The 26,463-nt window shown below is 40.7% G+C and overlaps 1 protein-coding gene across 1 annotated transcript in view; it reads left to right on the forward strand.

The window, feature by feature from the left end:
- The first annotated feature begins 1,134 nt into the window (after window positions 1–1,134).
- The window catches only part of PITRM1 (pitrilysin metallopeptidase 1), a 39,723-nt gene continuing 14,394 nt past the window's right edge, over window positions 1,135–26,463 (forward strand). Inside the window, exons 1-15 of the mRNA XM_075550131.1 lie at window positions 1,135–1,232; window positions 3,837–3,939; window positions 6,239–6,345; window positions 6,708–6,859; window positions 8,287–8,401; window positions 8,481–8,577; window positions 12,622–12,782; window positions 14,391–14,517; window positions 14,796–14,884; window positions 15,629–15,757; window positions 16,408–16,521; window positions 16,712–16,808; window positions 17,452–17,586; window positions 18,836–18,974; window positions 24,952–25,068. Of these exons, the coding sequence (XP_075406246.1) occupies window positions 1,195–1,232; window positions 3,837–3,939; window positions 6,239–6,345; window positions 6,708–6,859; window positions 8,287–8,401; window positions 8,481–8,577; window positions 12,622–12,782; window positions 14,391–14,517; window positions 14,796–14,884; window positions 15,629–15,757; window positions 16,408–16,521; window positions 16,712–16,808; window positions 17,452–17,586; window positions 18,836–18,974; window positions 24,952–25,068 (1,720 nt within the window). The 5' untranslated portion in view covers window positions 1,135–1,194. The remainder of the gene's footprint in view (window positions 1,233–3,836; window positions 3,940–6,238; window positions 6,346–6,707; window positions 6,860–8,286; window positions 8,402–8,480; window positions 8,578–12,621; window positions 12,783–14,390; window positions 14,518–14,795; window positions 14,885–15,628; window positions 15,758–16,407; window positions 16,522–16,711; window positions 16,809–17,451; window positions 17,587–18,835; window positions 18,975–24,951; window positions 25,069–26,463) is intronic.

The following is a 26,463-nucleotide window of genomic DNA, read 5'->3' on the forward strand; positions in this document are numbered from 1 at the left end:
TAAATGCAGAGGACTTGTAACACTTAGGGATGAAGATCAAAGACTACAGGTTTCAGTATAGTTACCACTCAACACAGAGAAGACAGAAATCTTCACACTGGACCAATCATCAGCACCAATGGCAAATGGAGAAAAAGATGGACGTTGTCAAGTATTTCACTAATATTTCACTTTACTTGGATCTGTAAGGAGCACCCATGAAAGCATCTGTTAAGGAATCAAACATTGTATTCTACGGGGCAAATCTGCTGTCCAAGACTTCGTTTGGTAAGGAAAACGGAAGAAGAATGGAGGTCTTTGAATTACCGTGCTGGCAAAGAGCACTGTATACCATGGACTGCTGTTCCAAGAACGAACCAAATCTGTCTTGGAGGAAGGACATCCAGAATGCTCCGTAGAGACGAGGCTGGCAAGACTCTGTTTCATGAACTTTGGAGACACCAATCTGTGGAAGACATCACGGTTGATAAAGTAGAAGAGTTTTTTAAAAAAGAGGGTGGTGGTGGGGAGAAAGTCTCTCAACGTTTACATGGAACAGCGCAGTGGCCACGGCAGTGACCTCTTAGAAACAAGGACGAGGATGGCGCTGGACCAGGCAATGACTTGTTCTGTTGTGTACAGGGTAGTAGTGAGTCTTTCCCGCTCCCAGGACCCCTTGCAACAACAGAGGTGAAGTCACATTCTTGATTTGAAACATCCCGGAATCATGGCCTCAGGAATTCCGATCCTCTTATTTTTAAAAGCAAAGCAATCAAGGCCTAGGGAGCCAAGAACCCGATGGAGGTCACTCTTACATCATTTGCCCTAAAGAGTAAATAGGTAAAACCGGGGAGAGTGCGGGGTGGAAACATTATCGTAAGGCACACGCGCCCACACAAGGCCAAAGGGACGGAGTTCCCCGTATCAGGAGCTGCGCAGCCCCTTCTCCGTGGTCCCCGCGCCCTCAAGGCGGGTCCACCACTCCGGTGGCTAAGGGGCGGTGCGGAGGCGGGGCGACAACGACTGGGACACGCCCCTCGGCCCAACGCCGCCAGTAGAAGCTGCCCTTTCTTCTACGAGCCTATTAGAGAGGGCGTAGCTCCGCCGCGCTGACCAATGGGCGGCGCGGACGGCGTGTGGGCCCGCCTCCGGCGCGCCCACGTCGGGTTAAGCGGCTGTCAGCGGCGCGGCGCTCGCACTCGGTCTCCTGAGGCCATGTGGCGCTGCCGTGGGCTGCGGAGGCTGACCGGCCGGTGAGGACGCGGGCTGCGGCGGGCGCGGCGGGACCCGGAGGGGCGGAGGGCCTGCCCACGCCGGCCAGTGCGCAGGCTCGCGGGGGGGCGGTGTGTGCGGTGGTCAAGGAGGCGGGGTGAGGAGGGAAACGAGCCCCGGGGGCGTTCTGCCGGACCTCTGCCCTGGTCCGGGGTCCCGAACCCTCGAGGTCCTCCTCCGTGGCTCAGGGCTGGGCATGCGTTTCACCCCTGCCTCCTGGAAAGTAGGAGAAGCAGGAAAATCCCTGGCTTCCCTGTCCGCGGCTTCTCTGGGCCTGCGGGGAAAGGAGGGGACTTCCGGTCTCGGCTGGTTGTGGGATTTAGCCGGGACAGTCGGCGCGGCTTCCTAGGGGCCCCAGGAGCGTCGCTGACCCTCTTTCCCCTTCCCCTTCGTGGACCTCACGTGCTCCCCAGGGTGCGTGGCCGGCCCGGGGTGGAGGTTGTCTGCCCCTTTGAAGTGAAGGTTATCATTAATGTGGGTTTTAATATGTGCCATGAAAGTAACTGACCGGTTCATGACTGTGTTCGCTCCCATTTCATTTCTCTTACGGGGCCGAGAATCCTTAGGAGGCCTTTCTCCAGCGCTACTTTCCCCGAACTATTAAGTTCTCAGTAAGATCGCAGCCACCCGAATCGAACATTAAAAAAAAAAAAGATTCATATGAGAAAATGCATTGTTTCTAATCGTGAATGAGTGTCAGAGCTCATGTTTATAAATGCAGGGAACGTTTTTGTTATGAAAATAGATGATAAATAATTGCCTCGCTACACCTCCAAATCCCACTCACCCGGTGCAAGTTGCTATCGCAGCCCAGGTTATGCGTGGGGAGCTGTGGGATGTCAGTTTTGAGAGTGGGTTTGGCAGAAGCAGTGTTATTCATAGGACGGAACTTCAAAAAGTTTGTGGAATTGTTCTTTTATCTTTTAATTCTATTTTCCTGTGAACTTTTGGAAGCTTCCTCTTATACGTTATAAATTACATGAAAGTGTGTGTGCCTGTTCACCATCTACTAACTAATACGCTGGTGGTTCAAACCCACCTGGAAGAAAGGCTCGATGATGCGCAGCCAGTGAACCGTGAAAACCCTGAGCTCCAAAGGTGGAAACCCTGTTGGAAACACATGGGGTCTCAGGAGTTGGAATGATTAGCTGGCGCTGTTTTTTTTTCCCAGTTGCTGGGAGGGGGAACCCAAGTATTGCTTCTTTAGATTTATATGCATTTAATGTGGTATATTCTTTTTGTGATTGTGTTCTTGATGATAAATAACTTCTTAAAATGCTCTGATTCTAGAATTTGTTAAATTGACGATCTCGCTATAATATTGCCAATGACTAGCCCATTTTTAAAAGTTTGCTTTCTGTGCTATCTTTTTAAAAAGTACATTTTTGACACTGGTGCAGATAGGAGCTGGAGGCACAGGGAATCCAGGGCGGATGACCCCTTCAGGACCAGGGGTGTGAGGGGCGATACTGGGAGGGTGGAGGGGCGATACTGGGAGGGTGGAGGGAAGGTGGGTTGGAAAGGGGGAACCAATTACAAGGATCTACATGTGACCTCCTCCCTGGAAGATGGACAACAGGAAAGGGGGTGAAGGGAGACACCGGACAGGGCAAGATATGACAAAATAATAATTTATAAATTATCAAGGGCTCATGAGGGAGGGGAGAACCGGGAGGGAGGGGAAAAAAAGAGGACCTGATGCCAAGGGCTTAAGTGGAGAACAAATGCTTTGAAAATGATGAGGGCAATGAATGTACAGATGTGCTTTATACAACTGATGTATGTGTGGATTGTGATAAGAGTTGTATGAGTCCCTAATAAAATGTTTTTTTTTAAAAAGTACATTTTTGTGAGCTAGAATGTTAATCTAGAAAATCTCATATAAAACATTACAGTGCAAACAGTATTTTTCTTCCCCCCCTCCCCAAAAGTAATTATTTTTGAAATTGCTGCCTCCTGACACCCTTTCGGCCTCCTACAAGTAACCTTGTCTAGATGTCACAGAGATCACTGATGGGTGGGGAGCCTTGTCTTCAGCGTGTTAAATGTGTAATAGTATTTTACTCTAGTTTGAATTTATTGTTTTACTGTGATGTTCTTTTTCCTATCATGGGAAAAGCTATTCTTTTGTTTTTTTAAAGGACTAGTTTTATTTGTTATGTTACAAAACCAGCCTCCCCCCAAAAAACCCCCCCAAAAAACCAGCTATGTGTGAGCTAGCTCAGCTTATTGGTAAGTTCTTTGGCCTTGGCCAAAAAAGCTATTCTTAGAGGAAATTTATTTTTATACAATTAAGAATATATGTGATTGGAAAATTGGTAATCCTGCATCATCGTTTGCACACGGTGAACTTGTACACCGTTTTCAGCACCAACAACTTGCTGTTAATAAGAAAGTTTAGCTGGATTGAGGTAAAAGGTTAAAAATGAAAGAACTTTATGGGAAATGAATTTGCTAGCATATGTCTGGAAGTTACATGATTCAATTATTCTTTGAATTAATTATCTCTATCCATGAATAGCCTTTATTATACTGCTTAGTTACGTCACCCAGAATTTTTTTTTTTTTACCTTTCTTAATTACAGCTGTACCAACCAGGAAGCATGGAGGTGGACAAGCAGTAAAGCTTGTGAGAGAGCTCTACAATATAAAGTAGGAGAAAAAATCCACGGGTTCACTGTAAACCAGGTACTGGTGCATTTTGATACACTGTTTACTTGTCAACATCTTAACAGAGATGCAACTTCTGCTGCTGTGTGGGGCCCTTCCTGCCGAGACTGGGTTTTTCTGCAGTGTGTGTCTCTAGAACCAGGCCTATTTGCTGATGCATTGCAGGTGCCCAACCGAATAGGGTTTGGAAACAGAATGGTTTCCTGATCCCACTTCTATACCTGAACCCCTTCATGCCTGATATCTTTTGGGATTCATAAATTTTTCAGATTTTAGAAAATAACATTCCCAGAGGAGGCTGGTATCAACCCTTCATAGTCAAACACATTAGTATTTCTGTACCCCAATATAGTAGTTTATAGTGTGCTTTATCAAACTTCTAAATGACTCTTAGCGGTTCTGGTCAAGATTTGTCCCCCAAAGAGTTTGCTAGAAGTCATGCAAATGATTTAAAAATTATTTCATGCTTTTGGTTTTCAGAATTACATTTAAAGGGTTGTGCATCTTCATTTCCTTAGATTTATGTTCCAAGAGATTTTACTGCTTTTTGTTTGCCTGTTTTTTATTGCTGTTTATTTGGCCTGCTTAAATGGTTGCATACCTTTTTAAATTAAGTCTAATAGTTGAAAAATAAGCAATTCAAATATTTACAGACAACTTTAATACTAGGGGTAGCATGATTAATGATGTATCAGAAGTGTAAAATGCAAGGGAAGACCAAGAGAGTGTATTCCGGGTAGTGAAATAGGGAAAGATTCTTGGACAAAGTTCCATTTCTGTTACGAAGAGGTGGGAGATTGTTGGAAACTCTAGCAAGTGCTGATGTGGTAGGTCAAGGCAAGGCTCAGGGACACTGAGTTACTTAGTTTGACTGATGCCTGGGCTTCTGATAGCAAGGTTAGAGCATTGATAAAGTCCCATAAAGGCCACAGAACAAAGTTTGGATTTATCATAGAGCATGTGGTTATAAATCTTATTCAGAATGGTGAATTCTTTTCCTTTGTTTTTCAAGCTTTATGAAAATGCATTTTATAATAAACCCATGATTATTCCAAACCCATGATTCTTGTTAGAGAAATATATACCTGAAGCTGTTATGAGGCAAACTTTTTAAAGGTTCTAGAGTAATATTAGTCTATTAGTCATCCCTGACAGCTCAGGGGAGCTTTGAACATAAAGAAATAAATGCAGTCAAACTGTGCCAGCATTATTGTTCATCACAGTGATATAGGGTATGGTTGAAGGAAAGACAGCTAGCTGACATGCTTGGCGGATAAAAGAAAAACCTCTAATGCAAAAGAATGTAGAATCTAGAATAGAGGTGTGCATAAAGGAGGAGATGACCACCCTCGGAATGAGGATTCATTCATTTTGATTGGAAAGATTTGTATTCTTCACGGCTCCCACTATTCTGAAGACCCTGCTGTCTGCCTGCTGATCCTTCCAGGAGAAGCAGGGACTGGTAATAACCCCAGCCTTCCACTAGAACTCATCATAAACGAGGTGAAGCCAAATTTCACTCTGGGGAGCATCCGTCAGCTCTTTCAGGATAAGAGCTTATTTATAGAGCCGTTCGGAACATTAAGTGATATGAAACGCCTAAGCAAAAGACACCCAGCAGACAGGTAAAAAGTGAGAGTCGTTATTCTTACTAGAAGGCAGCATGGAACTAGAAAGAGCACAGGTAGACGGCAGTTTGAATTTTGGCTCTCTGTGCTCTTGGGCAAATTAATTCATATTGATGCATTAATTCTTTCATATGTCAATGGGATGAGAATATCTACCACAGGCAATGTGTGAAAGGTGAAGATGTGTAGCAATAATAATAATGGGATATGTGTTACACCTACTACTCAACTATCTTGTTAACAACATTTCACACATGCAGTCATCAAAAATCTGCCATCTGGCTAGTTGTGATTTACTGACTTACGATTTAACAAGTATACCCAAAGAGCAAGGCTAGAGTAACGCTGCCTGTGATGGCTGTGTGTCCACTTAGCTGGACCAGGGTTCTCAGTGGGTTGGCAGTTATTTAATTATGTGGTTATCTTCCCTTTTGTCATCGCTACAGTTACCCATTTTCACATTATGACCTTTAGGACTTTGAGACTTAATCATGTTGTTCAGTGAGGCGTGAGCATGTTACCAACGTTAGGCCTTAATTCCTCCTCTGTAAGATAAAGAATTTCAACACATAGTTTCTGATACCCTTTCAGCCCTGAAATGTTAGGTTCCCATATTGTCTATTTTATAAGGCAAACACATCTATCATCCATTTAATTTAAAATAACCATATTTTTTGTTTGAAATTTAGGTAACACCTATTCCTGAACTCTTCTTGACTGCTGTGAAACTCAGTCATGACAGCACAGGTGCTAGATATTTACACGTCGCAAGAGAAGACAAAAATAATTTGTTTAGGTATGTGGTGCATTGCAAGAACATGTTTGAAAGGCTATTTTAGATTTCAAGTATTTTCTATTTAAAATACCTATTGTATCCTAAGTAATTTAAAACAATATCTCAGTAAAATTTTATTTTCATTGGCAGAAGATTCCAAAAAGATAAGGAAAAGATGACCTGAATTGTGATCCCTGGTTGTACACATTAAACTGCTCTAGTGTGAAGCAGTGATCGTCTCTCTGATAGTTAGAAGCCATTTTATTGACAGATCGTGATACTAGAGTGATTAATTCTAATGATCTGAGCTCACTACCCGTGTAAAAGCTGTGTTAGTTGAAGCCTTGCCATCTCATTTGTGGTTCTGTTTCCCTTTCTCTCAGTGTACAGTTCCGTACGACTCCAATGGATAGTACTGGTGTTCCCCACGTTCTTGAGCACACAGTTCTCTGTGGTTCCCAGAAGTACCCCTGCAGAGATCCTTTCTTCAAAATGTTAAATAGGTCATTATCGACGTTCATGAACGCCTTCACAGGTGAGACACATGTCCTGACCCAGAATCAGTTTGTCACAATAGATCGAGGCACTGGCACCAGAGTAACTTACTGATTTTCTAACTCAGGGGTCAGCAAACTTTTTTTTGGTTGCTGTTAGCACTTTATTTATTTGTTTAAAAATCATTTTATTGGGGCTCTTATAGCTCTTATAACAATCTATACATCAATTGTATCAAGCACATTTGTACATAGGTTGCCATCATTTTCTAAACATTTTCTTTCTGTTTGGGCCCATGGTATTAGCTCCTTCCCGCCCCCCTCCTACCCTTTTGACAAATTGTAAATTATTATTATTTTCAAATCTTAGATTGACCGTTGCCTCCCTTCACCCACATTTCTGTTCTTCCCCCCATTTTTTTGGTTAATATGTAGATCGTGGTGATCGCTTCCCCCTTTTCTCCCCCTTGCCCCCCATTTCTCCCTTACCCTCTTGATATGGCTATTCCTATTTCTGTTCCTGAGGGTTCATCTGTCCCAGATTCTGTGTGTTGAGAGCTCTTGTCTGAACCAGTATATGCTCCAGTCTTGCCGGATTTGTAAGGTAGAGCTGGGGTTATGATATTGGGGGTGAGGAAGCTTCAAGGAACCAGAGGAATATTAAGTGTTTTGTCGGTACTATGCTGCACCCTGGCTGACTGACTCTTGTCCCTTGGGTCAGCACACTTTTGAGACGGAAGAGCCAATCCTGTCCCTTACAACAGTTTAAAATTATTCAAGAGTCATAAATAATAGTTTTGGGGTTGTGTTTTTCTTTGGCAACAAATGAAATCACTATTATCTGAATAATCTCTCCTAAAATTTCTCGGTTTTACTTCCGAGCTACATACGTGTACCGGAAGAGCGCACATGCCTTGAAAGCTAGTTTGCCAGCCCTGGCCTGGATGAAAGATGTCAGAGACTCAATCTGTGAGAAGAGCCGCGCGATGCTGAGATGATGAGAAGGGCGGTTTTCAATAAGTGAACCCTGTGTTTTTTCTGGAAAAGTGCAGAGCCTCGGCAGCATTAGTCTCCATCTTGATTATGTAGCCGTTGTTTGGGTTTTACTTTTGGTAAAGGTGACAATGAAGCGCTGCTAGAGCAGAGCACCTGCATTGAAAGAGAACAATGAAACCAATCCCCTTGTAGAATGAGCTTATCTTAAGATCTCCACAAAACCCAATCTGGAAATGTTTACTCAAAGATCTGCATCGATTGCTCATTAAGGGGCAGACATCGGGTCAGATCTAGAAGAGTTGAAACTCAGGGTCAGTAAGAGTCAAACTAGTGAGATTACCTGGAGCAAAGCAGAGGATTGAGTCATTTGTGTTATTGACACGGGAGCCTTCTTTAATGGTGAAATTCGGTTCGAGAGTAACTTTGGTGGTAATCTGCTGTATTTTAAATCTCACTTTTCATTTGTCCCCAGCTAGTGATTATACTCTGTACCCATTTTCCACACAAAACCCGAAGGATTTTCAGAATCTCCTCTCAGTGTATTTGGATGCGGCCTTTTTCCCATGCCTACGGGAACTGGACTTCTGGTATGTAAGGGCTCACTGGCTGCTCTTGTTTTTAAGTGTTGGCGTCTTCGTCGTCTCACCACCATTCTTCGTTGTTCAGGCAGGAAGGATGGAGGCTCGAGCATGCGAATCCAAGTGACCCCCAGACACCCCTGACCTTTAAAGGCGTTGTCTTTAATGAAATGAAGGGAGCATTTGTAAGTTATTTGTTCCTTTTTTCTCTAGTGTTAAAATTGTGATCTTAGCTGTGTAAAACAGGAAATCCAGACAGGTTTGAGAGAGAATGGCCATTCCAGTGTTTCACTTAACGTTTTCGGATAACTTCTCGAATTACCTGGACATGGGCGGCTCTGTGAGCAGAGACCATGGGATGATAGCAGGGCGGGGCTCCTGCTCATCCCAGAGCCTTGGCTTCTATATTGTGGTCTGGGAAGCCCTGCTCGATTAGCCGCAGGAGCTCAGTGGGTGAAACCATTTCATAATGACATTGAGACGTAACGTTTTCCGTTCTCATTCTTGCTTAAGTTTACAGCGGAGTGTCTCCAAGCTAGATTTGATGTGTGATGTCACAACTTATTGAAAACAGAGGCAGCTATGAGAACCAGCAGCCTTCAATTAAGCCAGACCTTTAAGAAATTTGTAAAAATAGCAAACTGGGCTGCTGTTCTCTGTATTTGTTTGTTTTTGTTAATGAAAAATATTTTTCAAAGGGTATTTGTTAATATTTAATATTTATTGATGAGCTTTAAGTTAATGAGTAAGTATGTAAACATTCCTCAGCTGTTTTATGATAAAGAAAATGCATTTTTTTTGGGTTTGTGTTTGTTTTTTTTAACAGTTTTATTGTACAATTCTATAGTTGGAAAAAAGCCCACGAAAATGAAAAAAAAATTCCATAGTTGAATCATATCAAGAAAAGTTGTATAATCACTTCCACAATCAGTTGTAGAACATTGTCTTCATTCTTGTACGCATCGTTATTAGCTCCCCAGCTCCCCTTGACCTCCCCTAATGAATCATTAACCCAGGTACTGTCTCTGTAGATTTGCCTATCCTGGATTTCATAGACAGAAAAACAGTAAAAAATAAATAACAAAAATCACAAAGTAACACAGATTAAAAACCTCATTTTGAAAGAAAGCAGAGCATATGAAAAACGAGAACAAGTTTAAATGTATCATAAGGGAGAGCAAATGATGGGGCCTAAATTCTAACCTAACCACATTTGCAAGAATCCACTTTGTAGTGCATTCCACACGATGCAGAGTTCTTCACACCTGGTTCAAGGTCAGAGGGGAGTCACCAGGGGCTTAGTCCACGTATAGTTCCTCTGTACTTTTTTTTTTTTAAGGAAACAGCTTTAAAATGGGTCACACCTCAAGACATTCAGGGACCTGGAAACCATTAAGCTGAGTGAAGTTAGTCAATCACAGAAGGTCAAATATTGTATGTCCGTCTACTACTCTGAGGATAAACACCAAGATGAAGACAGGCTACTGCTCTTGGGGCATGTATTCTTCTAATCCAGCCCCCTCAGCAACTAGGTAACACCCATGAACCATGAATCACCCATTTAAATGTACTTCTTAAAAACCGCTTCGACAGAGGAGACCTCCTCTCAGCTGGGGTCAGTTTTTCAAGATGTGGGGAGAAGAAGAATATTGAGTTGCTTCCATCCAGCATTGTGCTAAGGCCACCTCAATCCAACACACACTCCACTAGCGTGGTAAGAAAACCTTCCTAGAAATTCGAGTCAGGATGAGAGATGGGGCGGCGGTATGTCTCAGAGGAGGCAGTTACATTTCTGTAGGTAGGAAAGTGGGGAGGAGCAACCTCCCATCAGGAAAACAAAACAAAAACAACATTTAACAATACTTAGTGGAACAGGGGAAGAATATGCATGGTACTAGGTTCCTAACTGAACACTTAGGACGTAACTCTCTTTGCAGCCTGGGTGATCCAGCCCGCGGGCTATAGATTCCTGCAACTTTAGGCTCTGTTTTTTGAGGCACACAACATCCTTCATAGGCCACCCAGGCCACACAGAATAACTTGATGTGGGAATGCCACCAACTGATTTGGGCTTTACCTTAAACCCACTTGTAGCATTGGACTTGAGGCTGAGACTCCCTCGTGTGAGAAGCAGCAGACGACTACTAGCATTGAACTGGTGGACGTTGGACTTTGATCTGAACTTCTTGCCCTGTGGGTGCCCAATGAATGGTGGCCTGGAACCACCATGGACTTTAATACCCTTCTTGCTTCGTTCTGACTTGTATTAATCTCATAGGCGTGGCTCTGCTGTTGTGAATATTATTGGAAGATTTTTCCTATCACCACCCCTCATTTATATCAATAGTGCTCAGTCACTTAAGAGTCCAATCTGTGCCCGTCAGTAACTCATGTATTGTGGTTCATAGCTGACCCGTACTCACATAATTTCCTCGTCTCGACACTGGCTAAACTGATGACACTATCAAATGCTTCGTGGTTACGCATCGGGTCAGCAATTTGAAACCACCAAGGAACTCCCCAAGGGGAGCATGAGGCTTTCTATTCCTGTGAATATTTGTAGGCTCAGAGACTCACAGGGGCTGCTCTTCCCTGCTCTGTAGGCTCGCCATGCGTCATCAGTGAGTTGATGGCAGTGGAAGTGGTGCCCAGGGGGATGATCAATAATGTTCTGTACCATAAAATGACAATAATACCTCTAAGGTAGACCAGAGACATATATAAACCACAGATGTATGAATGGATTTTGTGCTTGCACTTAATTCTAGCCCTAATCTAAGAACAATTAGTTCTTATGACATGGCCCTGCTTCAAGCTTGCTCTCCAGAGGAGATGGCTGCACATAATGGGTGCTATAGCCAAGTGTGGACGCCAGGTGGTGCCCGACTATCAGAAAGAATAGTATCTGGGGTCTTCTAAAGGCTTGTTTTCAAACAACCAGCCATCTAAGTGAGGAGTCTACTAAATTCTCATGGAAGAAGCACACCAGCCTGTGTGATCCAAGGATTGTAAGTAATGTAATCCAAAGGTAAAGGAGGAAATGGTGTCAGAGCTTAAGTTGTGAACACCTGGCTCGCAGAAAGCTAGAGATGGCAGTGGAAGCCCAGAATCCCTTTGCAGGTCCACACGTGGATGAAGCCTCTGGTGAACCCCTCCATCGGAGTTGAGGGATCTGAACTGAGGACACTGTAAAGTCAAGTATGGCGGACATTGGGGAAAATGTAATATCATTGGATCTCTTTTTGACCCATTTAAAGATGTTTTTTTGTGTATTAAATGTACAAACCTACACATCGAGTTGCTTTACACACCTATAAACCTAGGGAATAGAGAAACAACCCTGATGACTGCACAGTTCTTTTTGATACGATTAAACCATTGAATTGTAGCTATGTTAAGTCTGTCACTAAAACTATCTAGAAAAGAAAAATATCCCTTTATTCAAAAGTTCTATGGGAAACTGCTGCCCTAGTCCTGCACCATCATTTACTGTGTCAGCTTTTAAGACCAGTCCCTGCTCTGGGCTAGTTATTTCTGAAGTGCTTGGGATTGCTTGTTTCCTGATATTTTGGCTTGTGACCACTTTAAGCTGACAAACAATTTCTTTTCCTTTAATACTCAGTTTGGGTATCATTTCCTTCAAGTCACTTTGTTGAAAGTCAAATTAGGGTGATTTCCTTTGAATTCTTCTGAAACCCCATGGAATCTATCACCAGTACCATTAACTAAACACATAGCGACCCTGTAGGACAAAGTAGAACTGCTCCAGTGAGTTTCTGAAAACCTGGATCTTTTTTGTTTGTTTTTTTAACTCTAAATCTTTAGGGGAGTGGAAAGCCTCATCTTTTTTCCAAGAAGCAGCTTATGATTTTGAACTGCTGACCTGGCAGTTAACATTCCAACTGATAACCCACTACTCCACCAGACTCTTTACAGTTCGAGGGCAAAAATGACTCCTTCGTTTCAATGTGTTCTGCTGTTTGCTTTGAGCAAAGCAGTTATTGATTACTCAATCTGTACTGAGTGTAAAGAGCCAGCCTAATGGCTCCACTACATAAATTATTCATAATCTTAATGCTAACATTAATCAGTAACTGCACGAATGACCATGTTTTCTGTAAGAACAGTTTTATCTTTAAAGTGTTACAGTTCTATGCTCCCACGGTGTGCTTGATATGCTGTATTACGGTGGAATAACGTTTATTTACGTGTTTATTTTTAATTTGAAGACAGATAATGAACGAATATTCTCACAGCACCTTCAAAATAGACTTCTCCCTGACCACACATACTCAGTGATCTCTGGTGGCGACCCACTCTGCATCCCGGATCTTACCTGGGAACAACTGAAGCAGTTCCATGCTACTCATTATCACCCGAGCAACGCTAGGTAACATTGCGTATGTAGAGTTCAGTGCTGGTGGCTAACTTGTTTGCTTGCGTTCCGTCTCAAAGACATGTTGCTGTAGGTAAGATTCTTTGCATGCTGGATTGCCTGCCTACTTTATGTGGGCATTCCTTAAGAGAAAACCCCCAAACTAATGACGACGACTCTCAGGACAGGACAGTGGTCACAAACACTGCCTTTGCAGTCATAGCTGCAGAAGAAGCATCTGGCCTAAAGCCATACATGCGTGACCGTATGCGCATTTTGTGGTTATTGTTGGTGTTGTTCTGAACCAGTGTTACCCAAAGTGAGCGATGTCATCTTCCCAAGGGTGATAGAACTATCCCAGGGCGCTGCCAAGGCAAAAACCTGCACTTCATCTTGGTTAAGAGCCTAGAATACAAACGTTTTTAATGCGCAGGAACGTTGAATAATTTTTTTTTCTAAAAAGGGGGCCGTCGGTCAAATAAGTCTGGGGACGTGTGTCATGTTTGTCGAAGGAGAATGGCCGCTCTTTGTCCCGTGGCGCCTCTGGGAGGCGGCACGCACGAAGACTTTGGGAAGTAACAGAGCATTTAGCTTTGTGCCTCCAGGGCTCCTTTTGTTCTGTTCCGTTTTGTTTTTTTGGATACTAGTACTCCAAATCCGAAAATACTTTAGACAACATTAAAAAAAAAAAGATTAACTCTATCAGTAGATACACCCCCAGGTTGAATAATGGGTTAGCTTAAAAGCATTTACAATCTGAAATTTGTAGCTTAAAATTGGGATTTTTAAAAATATGCTTTGTTTTGGCTTTTCAGTCTTAGATAAATTGATTCTTTTGCAATAATAATAACACATTTGCAATAATTATTTAGACAAATAAATTACTTGCTATTTGCCACGCCTGTATTTTATTTTATTTTTTAACATTTTATTAGGGCCTCATACAACTCTTATCACAATCCATACATATACATACATCAATTGTATAAAGCGCATCTGTACATTCTTGGCCCTAATCATTTTCAAAGCATTTGCTCTCCACAGTATTTTAGATCTAGATGAAAGACCAGCTTTTGTTTGTTTTTGTTAGTGGTGGCAGAGTGGTTATGTGTGGGGTTGTGATCCTCCCCTGTTGCAGCTCCTGCACTAGTTCATCTCTCTGAGGGCTTCCTCTTTCTCACTGGCCCTCCGCTTTGCCAAGCTGAGGTCCTTCTCCAGGGACCTGCTTGTCACTTTAAGGAGCTTTCCGGCTACACTTCTTCCAAGTGACAGTTGTCAGTTCTCTGGCTCTCCGTGGTATATTCAATATTCTTTACAGAAGCCATAAGTTTTACCATATAGTTGCTAGCTTTACCTTTAGTTCATTTTTTCAGCTTATGTTGTGTTTTGTTTTTACAGCCAATGTATTTTATTAAAAAAAAGGAAGCTTCTATTTGGTGTTTATAGTTAGATATGTAGGGAAAAATTATTCCTCTGTATAAAGTTCTTTCATTATGTAAACTGGGTAACTATCCACTTTATATTGTTGTATATTGTGTATCCTTCATTTCATACAAAAAGTCTTGACTATTAGTTTGAAATCTTTTAATTAAAATAAACTAATAACGTTTCTTAAAATTTTAGGATCTTCACGTATGGTAATTTCCAGTTAGAGAATCACCTGAAACAAATTGATGAAGAAGCACTGAGTAAATTTCAGAAAATTGAACCAAGTACCACAGTGCCAGCTCAGACACCTTGGGATAAACCTGTATGTAGGTCTACAGAAAAATCAATTTTTAAAGAGGCTACCTATTAAATATAGTAAATACTGGAACGATATAGTAATCATAGGAATTTTAAATGCTTTTGTGGGCTGCATAGTGTATTTAAGAATGTTTTGAGGCTAACGGGTGGTTTTTTTTTTTGAAAAAGAAAGTTAATTTAGTGTAACACATTTTTGGTCCAATTGCCATATCCAGAATAGCCTGGAGTGGTTTTAAACTATTCCTACTCTATGTCAATTTGAAATGTCACATCATTTTACAGAAGGAATTCCAGATAACATGTGGCCCTGACTCACTCGCTGCAGATTCCTCTAAGCAGACAACTGTCAGTGTCAGCTTCCTCCTACCAGGGTAAGCAGGCAGAAGTTGTTACAATTGGTGGCCACTGAAAAATGGGAGAAAACTGTCCAGGTTGAATTCCATAATCAAGTATAATTAAGTGTGTCATTAGATTTAGGTTTTCATACTAGAGAGCGAAGTGTCAGGAAAGGTCTTAACACCGGAGAGGGAGGAAATGACTCTGCGTAGCTGTGTAGGAGGAAACAGTGTACTTTCTTTTTGTATGTGAAAGTTTTCCTTGCCTATAAAGACTGGCATGAAGCAGCAATAGTTACTATGAATACTATGAATAGTCACCTCGGAACAATATAAGACAACTCAGTATAGTTCTAGCGATTTCATGGGCATGATATTCAGAAGGGCTGTGGAAGAAAGAACAGGTGTTCACTTGGCAGTTCAATCTGTCTGCGTGTCTTGTGCTTAGTAGCTGTACAGCTTTGAACCATTCTCTTCTTAGTCCAGATTGTAGTCTACTTTATAGTGTTCTTATAATTGTAGAGAAAGTGGGATTATATATGTGCAAAGATATTGAGTTAAATACACTCAATGGTTTGACACCAAAAAGAAAACAACAATCACAGTATATAAATGCATTGTAAGCGAAAAGAGAGGTTAAAAGGCCAGGCTGTTGTAGAACTTCGTCTTTGGACATGAGAATGTTAATGATGATTTTGAAAATGTTAGAAGGACCAACAGCTTACCTTTTTTCCCTTTCTTCCTCCTCCATGCCACTCCTGTCTTCTTTTGACACGGAAGAATCACTGATACATTTGAATCCTTCACATTAACTCTTTTGTCTTCACTCTTGATCGGTGGGCCCAATTCTCCCTTTTATAAAGCTTTAATTGAATCTGGACTTGGCACAGACTTTTCTCCTAACGTGGGGTAAGTTTTATGACTAGATTTGATCAGTAGCGCTCAATGACTGGTTTTGTCCACCAGGGGCGTGCTCCTCCATGTCTGCACAGCGGTTAACGTTTTGGTTGTCGTAGTGGAGCTGAATGTTACTGTCATCCGTGGTCTCTTAGAGCCCTGGGAGGCTGCTGCCCTGTGGGGTGGCAGGACCACACCGCCCTCCCCAAGAACACAAAGCTGATTTAGATTTGGATTCTTGAAGAAGTTGTTTGCAGAGTCCAGAAGGGAACATTTGGTAAAACAAAAGAAAAAGACAAAAACAAAAACCAAGAGAGTTTTTTTCAAGATTTCAGAATGTTCCATGCCGCCTATTACAAACGTTAGTATATTAAAATACTCTTTGAAATGTTAAGAGTATACAGTTCCACAGCGCTCTCTTTTTTCCTCAATTTAGTTTGCCGTACATGAAGTTTGTGTTGATTTTTAGAAGTAAGAAAAGGACAGAGTCTAAATGTAGCTAATTTTATTTGAGGGAGGAGGGAGTATCTGAGAATACACCTATGTTTGTTAGTTCAGTAGAGGATCTGGACGTTTAAAGTTCTAAGTTCTGTGGCACATTTGGTGAAAGTGAATGATGAAAATCATGGATTTTAATGCATCATCTCTTTTTTGGATTTTAGATATAATGGTTATACAAGGGAGGCCTTCTTCAGTGTAGGCCTACAAGGGATTGCAGAGAAAGATATTCAGACTGTCAAAACCATTATTGATAAAACAATTGATGAAGTCATTGAGTGAGTATGCTTTCTCTGCAGTGATTAATTCATGAATGCTGTGTAGTTTGGTAAGGGGAACGACCCTTCTCAATTTTGTGCCCTGTTGTCACCAAGCATACATTAGTTCATCGTTAATTGTGTTCAATATTGTGTCTGCTACCTAGCACTATTTCTTTTCGCCATCTCAGTTCATCATTTTGTTCTATAGGAAAGGATTTGAAGATGATCGAATTGAAGCTTTGCTTCATAAAACTGAAATACAAATGAAACACCAATCAACTAGCTTCGGACTTACGCTGACATCAGTATGTAATTTCTCAACCGCCTCTTTTTGCTTTTAAAATGACTGGCTCATTATAGCACTGAAAATGAAAGGGAGTTGAGTAAAAGTTCATGGAGAAATCTCATTTCCTTTGAATACCAGTTTTCCTTGAACTTTTTAAACTACTCTAGTCTAGAGTGACATAGAACCGTTATTTGGACTTTAAAGTGTGTATGTTTTCAGAAAGTTACACAATTTCAGGTCTGATGTAATTGACTTTTTACATTTAAGTTTTTATTAGATTTAGCTTGTCTTTTTAATTTTATGCCCTATTTCTGCCTTTTTATTAGCTTATAGGCTTTTGATGGTAATTTATGTTTTTAAGTGATTTAGATTTATACGGAGTACTTTAGAGGGGTAGAAATGTATGCAAGTGGTTGTCATTAATGAAGATGATTTCTGAAAATTACGTAAATCTGTGCTTTCCTTTTATTAGAACACTGGGGGAGAGTTAATTTAATCTCTCAACCAGATAATGACTCAATTTCTGTTATAAGCTGTCACTTGTGATAGTTTCCAATATAGAAACCTAAGATCTTAATAAAGTTTAACCCTCTGATATTTACAGGGATAATTGAGTATTTGTAGTGTAATACACAGAGTGATTTTAAAATGCTTTGTCCCAGTTCATAGCTTCTTGCTGGAATCATGATGGGGACCCTGTGGAACTCTTGAAATTAGGAAATCAAATGGCTCAATTCAGAGAGTGCCTTAAGGAAAATCCAAAGTTTTTACAAGAAAAAGTGAAGCAATATTTTAAGGTAAGAAAATTGAAATGTTAAATCTGTCATTTTAAAGCTAGATTTTGTAACAATGAAAGGAGCTTTGGGAACATAAACTATATTATGTAAGCCTGTTTCTGCTAATGAAAGATCATATTTTTTGGGTTCCACTGTGAGTTGTGTTTATATGGATATATGTGTATTTTTTACATGTAAATACATGAATCTAGGTACATAAGTACTAAACTAAATATTTTCATACATTTTATGGATTTTTTTTAAAAACGGAAGAATTTTCTAAACTATAAGAACAATAAATATTTTAGTTTATTTTGTTTTTAATGGAATTATTTTGTTGTTTGCTTACTTGTTTGAATAGCTTCTAGGCATTTGTATTTGATTTTATATTAAGTCTATATATAGACATTAATTTGTTCCAACTTTAAAAATGATGTTACTGTGGTAGATAAAACTATTGTCTGTATCTGAGGGTAACTCTCTTTTAATATGCCCTTGTTTTGGGCATGAGACATAATATGATTGCAATTTCTCTAAGTTATTGTAGTTATTCAATGTCAAGTTTCTGTGTACTTTAATTCTCCCACCTCTCTTTGTAGTCTTACAAATGAGCATTTTGTGTGTGTTTTTAGTTATTGAAATAATTAAGAGAAGCATGTTAATTACCTAATATTTCTTATTAGTGTTAGATCAACACTTAATTTATCCTCAAATGTAATAAGTTCTGAATCAAGAGATTAGTTTTGACTATTGGAAAGTTAATAGTAGAATGAAGACTAAGTTAGAACGTAGTTCCTTTATTCTATGCTATATTTATGCTATAATCAAAGATTAATAGTGTTGAAAAGTGTAGGTTTAAAAAAATTTTTTCCCACAAACAGTAAAGAAAATGTTGAATATTTATACATTTCTGAATAAGACATAGTGACCATAATAATGATAATGTGAAGGCGCCTCAAAAAATTCATAGAAGAATTATATTAAAAATTTACGGAATTTTCATAAACTTTTGAAGCCCCCTTAATAGTAATAATAACAGCATCTGTGAAATTTTATGTAATTAGTGATATTAAATATGGTTCTATAAACTTACATGACTTTTAGAACTTCAGCTGTAAAATAAACCTTTGAGGAGAGTTTTATTATTTCCACTATTTCAAAATGGGTAAATGGAACTACAGAACCAACCAAAAACACATAGGCAAAGGCTGGTACAATATATTAAACTTTAATAAATTGTTGTTTAATATTTGTATTATTCTTGTTACAGAATAATCAACATAAGTTGACTTTATCAATGAAACCAGATGACAAATATTATGAGAAGCAAACACAAATGGAAACAGAAAAACTAAAGCAAAAGATCAATTCTCTCTCTCCCAAAGACAAGGAAGCGATATACAAGAAAGGTTAGAGATTTTGTTTTGCTCTTAGTAACTGTGAAGAAAGCCTCTTAAGGTGGATTCCTGGCCTTTTCCCAAATCCAGTGAACTTTAAGAAGTAGTTAATAGTTGAAGCCAAGCAATTATCTCAACAAATATTTATTGGGCATCTAGAATGTTCAACCCCTACTCTCAAATAATTTATATTGTGGTTTGACAGGCAAGGAAGAAATCCTGGAAAAGAATATGTACGAATTATGAATTTTATGAGTTCTTTGTACTTCTAGGTGCTAAACTGTATCAATATAATTCCTCAAGTTTTACTATATGGCAAATTGCCAAGGGAACAACGTAGACAATATCAGTTATGAGTTTAGAAGGAAGACAAGTCTGCGCTATAAAGAGCTAACAAGTCTAACGGAGCTAGCTAAAGGACTTGAGCTTGTCATGGAGTATAGATAGCTAGGATCTGTGTAGGTAGGCACGGGTAAACAGGTGAACAGTGTGTCACTTTTAAAAAGGAGGACTAGCTAGGCCTGGATGAAAGAAAGTGTGTGAGAAAGACTAAGATCAGAATGATGAATTGAGACCAAATTGTGGAGGGCCTTGCTCTGAGACTGCTGGAGTTTGTGCTTTGTAAACAAATGCACTCAACAACCTGGATACATTTCAAGAACATTATGTAGTCAGTCACCAAAAATGCTTACAGAGAAAATGAGTCCATGTATTGAAATGCTAGAGATGACAAAGGTGGATCAGTAAGTGCTAGTAGCCAGGAGTGGCATAGGACATGGAGTTGTGAAGGGGCAGGTGAGAACTTTTGGGGTGATGAAAATGTTCTGTAGTATAAATATGATTGCTGTCAAAACCCATTGAATTTTATCTTTAGAATTCTGAGTTTAATTGTACCTCCATATAACCTGTTAAAAAAAACATAGACAGTACACATAGACATGCACGTGCTTACCTATACATGCACACATATATTCTCTCCCCCAAACATGGGTTGATTGAGGAGATAAAGAACAGGGAGGTTTGATAAGACCAATAGGTTTGAGCTTGGTGCTGTAGAGAACTTATCTAGTAGGGATCTCTCAGCTCATTTTAGAAAGATTGTCTTTTTTTCAATTAAATCATTTTATTGGGGGCTCTTACAACACTTACCACAACCCTTGCATACATCCATTTTGTCAAGCACATTTGTATATATGTTGCCATCATCAATTTCTAAATATTTTATTTTCTATTTGAGGCCTTCCTTGGTATCAGCTCCTCTTTTTTCCCTCCCTTTCCCCCCTCCCACTCTCATGACCCCTCGATAAATTATAAATTATTATTACTTTCATATCTTACACTGTCCGTTGTCTCACTTCACTCTCATTTCTGTGTTTGTCCCCCTGGGACGATCATTGCAGTTGATTCCCCTTCCTCCCCTCCACTCCTCCACTCACCTTTCCCCTATTTCTCTCCCTGAGGGGTTTATCTGACCTGGATTCTATGTGTTGTGGCTCTTATCTGTACTAGTGCACATGCTCTGGTCTAGCCAGAACTAAAAGGAGGGACTGGGGTCATGATAGTGGGTGGGAGGTGCTGGTGCGAAACATACAACTTAGAGAAGAAAGTTGTATGTTTCATTGGTGCTACTACTTCACCCTGACTGGCTCATCTCTTCCTTGTGACCCTTCTGTAAGGGGATGTCCATTTGTCTACAGGTGGGCTTTGGGTCTCTATTCCACACAACTCCTCACTCACATTGATATGATTTTTTGTCCTGGGTCTTTGATGCCTGATACCTGATCCCATCGACACCTTATGATCACACAGGCTGGTGTGGTTCTTCCATGTGGATTTTCCTTCTCAGCTAGATGGCTACTTGTTTATCTTCAAGCCTTTAAAACCCCAGACGCTATATCTTTTGATAACTGGGCACCATCAGCTTTTTTCACATTTGCTTATGCACCCATTTTGTCTTTAGTGATCTGTCGGGATGGTGAGCATCACAGAAAGCCAGGGTATTAGGACAAAGTGTTCTTTCATTGAGGGAGGCCTGGAGTAGAGGCCCAATGTCCATCTGCTACCTTAATACTAAACCTATAAATATATGCACATAGATCTATTTCTTACCATTACACACACACACACACACACACGTACATGCCTGTATTTAGACCTCTCTAAATGTCCTTTCCTTAGTTCTCTCCTCTATTTCCTTTTACTTTCCTCTCGTCCCACTATCATGTTCAGCTTTCATTCGGGTTTCAGTAATTCTTCTTGGCTACATTGCCCTTGATCCAGCCACACAAGGCATCCTATGCCCTCCTTGCCATCGATTTTAGATCACTTGTTCCCTTGTCCCTGGATTTTTTTGACATCCCACTTCCTTTCCTCCGCCTTCCCCTCCCCAATCTTCCATGTCCCCCGCTGAACCTACGGTCCCGTTGTTTTCTCCTCAAGGTAGGTTATTCCGTGTATCTTATCTAGAGAGACATTCAGAGACAATAACAAGCACAAAAAAGACAAAGCAAACCAAACCAAAACAACAAAAGTAAACAAAAAAACCAACACCACGAACAAAAACCAATGACAAAAAAAGAAAAGCCTATAAATAGTTCTAGGTCTTTAGGAGCCCCAAAGTCTATTTTTGGGGACTTAATTGTTTGGCTCTCCTTGCTGCTCTGTTGCAGGAGAAAGATTGACTTGTGACAGTTATAAACCCTGTGTTATTAATGACTCCCACCACCATTACCATCCCAGCTGCAGGCTTTTCTATCTCTGAAACTTTGGTGTCTAACTGCAAGGTCAACAGTTTGAAACCACCAACCAGCTCTATCGGAGAAAGACAAGCATCTCTACTCCAGCTTGGGAAACTTACAGGGACAGTTCTTTCCTGTCATGGAAGGTCGTTGAGTCAGGGTCGACTCAGTGGCAGTGAGTGGTCTTTGGAAGTTGTCTTCCACCAACCTTCTTTTCTAACTTAAACACCTCAGGCTGTGACCCACCATGGTTCCCCAGTCTGTCGTCTGTTCCTTTACTCTTTCCTTATTTAAAGTCCCCTCTCTTGTCAGTGTGTCTGGCATGACTCAATGGAAGTTAGTTTGGTTTTAATTGTAAAACCCCATCCTGGGGACAGGTCAGCTACCCATTTTCCGTCTTGTATTCAAATGGCTCGGTGTAATTGGAGGAAGCCACATACTGGTGTGGTTTAGGGCTATTAGAGATTGTTGTTGTCTTCGAGGCCAGAGTAGAGCTGCCCCATAGTTCCCTAGGCCGTAATCTTTGTGAAGGCAAATCACCAGATCTTTTCTTCTGCAGAGCCACTGGTGGCCTCCAGCCACGGAGTTTTCACTGAGCAGCTCCACCATTGCACCATTCAAACCTCACCCTCCCAGCCCATTGCTGTTGAGATGATTCCGACTCATGGCAACCCTACAATTGAATATAACTGTTCCGGGGGGGTTTGGGGGTCTGTAGCTTTTTATGGGAGCAGAAAGCCTCCTCTTTTTCCCACAGAGCAGCTAGTGGCTTTACACTATTGATCTTGTGGCTAGCAGCCCAATGCTTAACCCACTGCACCATTGGGGATCATTCATTGGCATTGTTAGCCAGTTGGGTATTTTGAAACTCCATTCCCACCTTTTCATGAACTTGTATTTGTGTAAGAGTCCTGGTGGCATAGTAGCTATGTGTTGGGCTGCTAATTGTAAGGTATGGAGTTCAAACCACCAGCTACTCTTCAGAAGAGAGATGGGGCTTTCTACCCCCCCTAAGGAGTTTCAGTCTCGGAAACTCACAGGGGCAGTTCTCCCCTGTCCTACAGGGTCACTATGAGTCGGTATTGACTTAATGGCAGCAAATTTGGCTTGGTTTTTGGTATTGGTGTAGCAACACCAGGCTTTTGTGTTTCCACAGTTTATCTTATTTCTCTTTTTATTTGAGTGTGTGTCCTATATTTAAAGTATCTCTATTTTAAATAGCATATATTTAACCAGCACAGTTTTTACACTGGATCTGACAATCTTAATCTTTTTGTAAAAATCATTTTATTGGGGACTCGGACAACTCTTATAACAATCCATACATCCGTCCATTGTTTCAAGTACAACTGTACATTTGTTGTCATCATTTTCAAATCATTTTCTTTTTACTTAAGCCCTTGGCATCAGCTTCTCATTTTTACCCCCTCTGGGCAGTCTTCATCTTTTAACTGGAATTCATTATCTGTTTAAATTGCTGTAATTCACTGATTGATTTGGTTTTCCGTCCATCCTCTGAACTACTTGCTACATTTTACCTGCTTTTATGCACCTTGTGCATTTTGATATTTTAAGGATGAATCAATTTTTTGTTCTATTTCTCTTTGTATTCATTAGTAATACATACTTTGATTACTTACTCTTTTAGGGGTTACCCTAGAGATTACGATCAGCTTCCTTGATTTAGTACAGTGTATTACAGATAGTCCTTTCACTTCAGAGTATTTAGGTAAGATATTCTCATGGCTGACTAGACACTCAGGTGTGGGGGAGGAAAAGGGATAGTAAAGCCTCCTGTGAAAGGTGAATGAGCTCGGAGGTTTGTAAATGACAGCGATGAAAACAGGAAAGGTTGTATAACCAACTGCATGGCAGGAGTCTCACACGAGGGTCTTACATGAACCTAGAGGAGAAGTGGTTGACAAGCAGTGGTGGTGAATACGAAGACTTTACTCTTCCCTATTCTACCTGACCTCTGTGACCTAATCATCATCATTAGGCTCCTCTTAGAAGGCTCTGTGTAAGAATACCTGTTCACTCAGAGACCAAGAACTGTAGCGACCATGGTCACTTGCTCCTGGAAAGAGCCGTTCCAGAGTGTACATCCAGAAAGTCTGATGTTGAGGATGGTTTCACCTTCAGCTTTGCTCTGGGGCAGAGCATGTCTATGGGGATGAAGTGGGACATGAGATACGCACAGTCCCTGCACCCCAGAGACACTTTGAACTTTGGAGTCCCATCTTTAAGTTACATGATAAACTTGTTCTCAAGGAATTTAAGAAATGTGGAAATGGAAAACTAGGAAAGCTGTCCCTCTTCCTTCTTAGGTGAGCAAACACCACCCTGTGAGTCTTCTTTACCAGGAGATCCAGTTAAAATACTGAATTGATACAGTAATCCCCTCTCAATCATGCATGTGAAAAAATCCAATTTTGTACAAGGGGTTCTTAAAAAGTGCATGGAAAATTTTCATTATCTGTTAACTCAATTTTTTCTAGAAAGGATCGAGTCTTTTTATACATACACTGTTCAGGCCGATGCTTAAAACAATACACTTAAACCTTTTGGATTCTCTTCCCATAACAAGTACAGTCTATGTAGTGAAACAGTTGAGAGATGATTGGATGACTGCTCAAATAAACCTCTGTGCTCTCTGGCACAATAAAAAAATAAATAATTATAAAATGACATTCGGAAAAAGAACACTACTGAGCTAGGCTATTAATGCCGCTAGATCTAGTTCAGAAATTGTAGGTGCCTTATATATCCTTAGTACTAATTTACTCCTAGCACTTGCTGTGGAGTAGCTGTTTTTGAATAGCTTGATTAAGATATTATTAGCATATCGTACAATTCAATATTTCATTCATGTTAAGGTGATGCAGTCATTACCACAGTCAACTTTGGGAACATTTTCTTCCTTCTTATACCTATCGTTGACTCCCCATCTCCCCAGCCTCCCCTTTTTTGCCCTTAGCCTCAGGCAATTTTTAATCCAGTTGTACTCTTCATAGATCTGCCCAGACTGACTTCCCTCCATACAGAAAAATATACAAAAAAAAAAAGGGGGGGCTCAAGCAACAATGATCAAATAAAAACCTCATTTGGAAAGAAAGCAGGAAATATTAAACACTATCATACAATCAAAATGTGTCAAAAGGTAGATCAATGGAAAGGAGATAAGTTGCATCCAAAGGAGATAAGTTGCATATATGAATTATAGTCCTGAATGTTCCTTTTTTTGTCCGCAGGCTTAGAATTACGAACTCAGCAAAGTAAACCGCAAGATGCCTCTTGTCTACCAGCTCTGAAAGTGTCAGATATCGAGCCAACTATCCCTGTCACTGAGCTGGAGGTGGCATTGGCAGGTGGGCAAACATGGTCAATTTGCGTGGGTGCTGGTTTCTTTAGAGGACTCTGATAGTGCAGCGGGTAAGTGCTTAGCTACCAACTGAAGGTTGGCAGTTGGAACCCACCAGGACTTCCTCCAAAGGAAGATGTGGCCCTCTGTCCTTGTGAAGTTGACAGTCTGCAAAACCCTATTGGACCGTTCTGTTCTGTCCTCCAGGTCACTGTGAGTCAGAACCGACTTGACACCAGTGGGTTTGGAAATTGCTTTTAGTGAAACGTCAGTATCTACAGAGTCATATAAGGGCCTGGCAGAAAGTCGCCATTGGGTTCCCATTCCTTCATGCATGGGTTTATTCCAAACAAAGACATTCAAACTTGTCTCTGTCATCAGTGGATGGCTGCATACAAGTGCTCTCAGTAATGTTGTCTTAATCTTGTTAGGATACCTTTGAGGAAAAAAATAGATTCAATCAAAAGAGTGTTTCTGAGGGTATTTTCTGGCCCAGTTACACTCAAGGCAGAAAGGTGTTTCAGAAGGTGATGATTCCTCTTCGGTGGGATAATTGTGGGCAATTGTGATGGAAGTGTTTTCAAAGGAAATCGAAAACTGAGAAAAAAAGAACAGGAAAGTCGCCAAGGAATTTGTTTTCCTCATGACAGTCTACCTGCTCATTTTTCTAGGGGAGCAAGGGCTGTCCTACTAGAATTTTCTTGGGAAGCCTTACCCCTTCCACTCTATCCCCTTGATCTTGCCCATTAACTTCTTTTTGCTCCCCAAACTCAATATTTACAAGTAACATGACTTGAGTTCCTTGAACCTGCCAAAACTGATGTTGAAGAGCATGGACGTTTTCAGGGTAGGGTTGGAGGGCTAGAAACACGGCCTTCAGAAGGTTATAGACATAGATGGACGATGTGTTGGAGAGCCTGTGCCACCAGGACTCAGCCATCAATAAATATTTGAGTATTTCGTATGGTTCAGGGGATTGTGCTGGGGATATAAAAATATAATACATACTACTCAGTCTTTCATAACATTGAGTAGCCATAGCAATACAGAATACAATCAACCAAATACAGAGTCAAGTGGGTCACGGGAATATTTTATTAAGGAGGTAGTGTGTGTGTGTGTGTTACTATAGGTGTGGGTAGGATGTCTTAGAAAAAGATGAGTGGCATTTAGGATGTATGAAATCGTTGTAATGAGGCCTTTCAATCACTAGTAACCCACTCTGCTAAAGAGAAGGGTTAGGGTGCAAGTAAACATGGATGGATAAAGGCAGCTCAGGACCAGCTGGGATACTAGGACAGTTAAAAACCCAGAAGAACATGATTTTTCTGTGAAATGCTTTTAAAAATGGGAATCACCTTTAGTATTTAAGACTCTCAGCTTCTTACCACAACAAACTACA

Source organism: Tenrec ecaudatus, chromosome 5 (assembly GCF_050624435.1).
Source record: "Tenrec ecaudatus isolate mTenEca1 chromosome 5, mTenEca1.hap1, whole genome shotgun sequence".
Taxonomy (NCBI): Eukaryota; Metazoa; Chordata; class Mammalia; order Afrosoricida; family Tenrecidae; genus Tenrec; species Tenrec ecaudatus.